This window comes from Octopus bimaculoides, chromosome 27 (assembly GCF_001194135.2).
Source record: "Octopus bimaculoides isolate UCB-OBI-ISO-001 chromosome 27, ASM119413v2, whole genome shotgun sequence".
Lineage (NCBI taxonomy): Eukaryota > Metazoa > Mollusca > Cephalopoda > Octopoda > Octopodidae > Octopus > Octopus bimaculoides.
Window position 1 is genome coordinate 21,050,736 of NC_069007.1, and position 630 is coordinate 21,051,365.

General features: G+C 33.5%; 1 protein-coding gene across 2 annotated transcripts in view; it reads left to right on the plus strand.

Annotated features, from left to right (window-relative positions):
* The first annotated feature begins 414 nt into the window (after positions 1-414).
* The window catches only part of LOC106870996 (protein jagged-2), a 4,343-nt gene continuing 4,127 nt past the window's right edge, over positions 415-630 (plus strand). Inside the window, exon 1 of one of the 2 annotated variants that reach the window (XM_014917244.2) lies at positions 415-511. In XM_014917244.2, coding sequence (XP_014772730.1) covers positions 460-511 — 52 coding nt within the window. In that variant the 5' untranslated portion in view covers positions 415-459. The remainder of the gene's footprint in view (positions 512-630) is intronic. The other variant, XM_014917245.2, reaches the window with a different exon arrangement.

The window sequence follows — 630 nt, forward strand, 5'->3', positions numbered from 1 at the left end:
GGAATTTGAACTCAGAACGTAAAGACAGATGAAATACCGTTAAGCATTTCGCCCCGTGTGCTAACGTTTCTGCCAGCTCACCACCTTCAGCAATGGAAATATTGACAGAGCTTATGTTGTATTTCGTTGTTGAGACATTAGAAGTTAAAAGACAATATGAGAAAAATATCACAAACTCAAACATCTGTAACAAGGGATCATTTCCTAAGATGTTAATCCTGACAATAAGACATTAATCCCATTGATATTAGATCAACAACAATGGATTCTTATACTAAGATGTTAACCCTATTCATAAGACATTAATCCTACTGATATTACATCATTAACAATAGATTATTTTCCTTGATGTTAATCCTGTTGATAAGCCATTAATCCTATTGATGTTCCATTTTGCTATAAAAGACCTGAAAACTACCAAAACTTCACCATTCTTACCAACCACAGGAAAACTACAACATGCTGACACATCTCTCCGTATTCTGCTTCTTTATTGCAGCCATCTCAACAGGTAAAGGAGATGTCAAAGAAATCCTTAATATCATATTCCACATTTACCATTTTTCTTTTATTCCTTTACACAATTCATCATCATTATTTCTCTTGTTCTTCATCATTTTTCGTTATCTC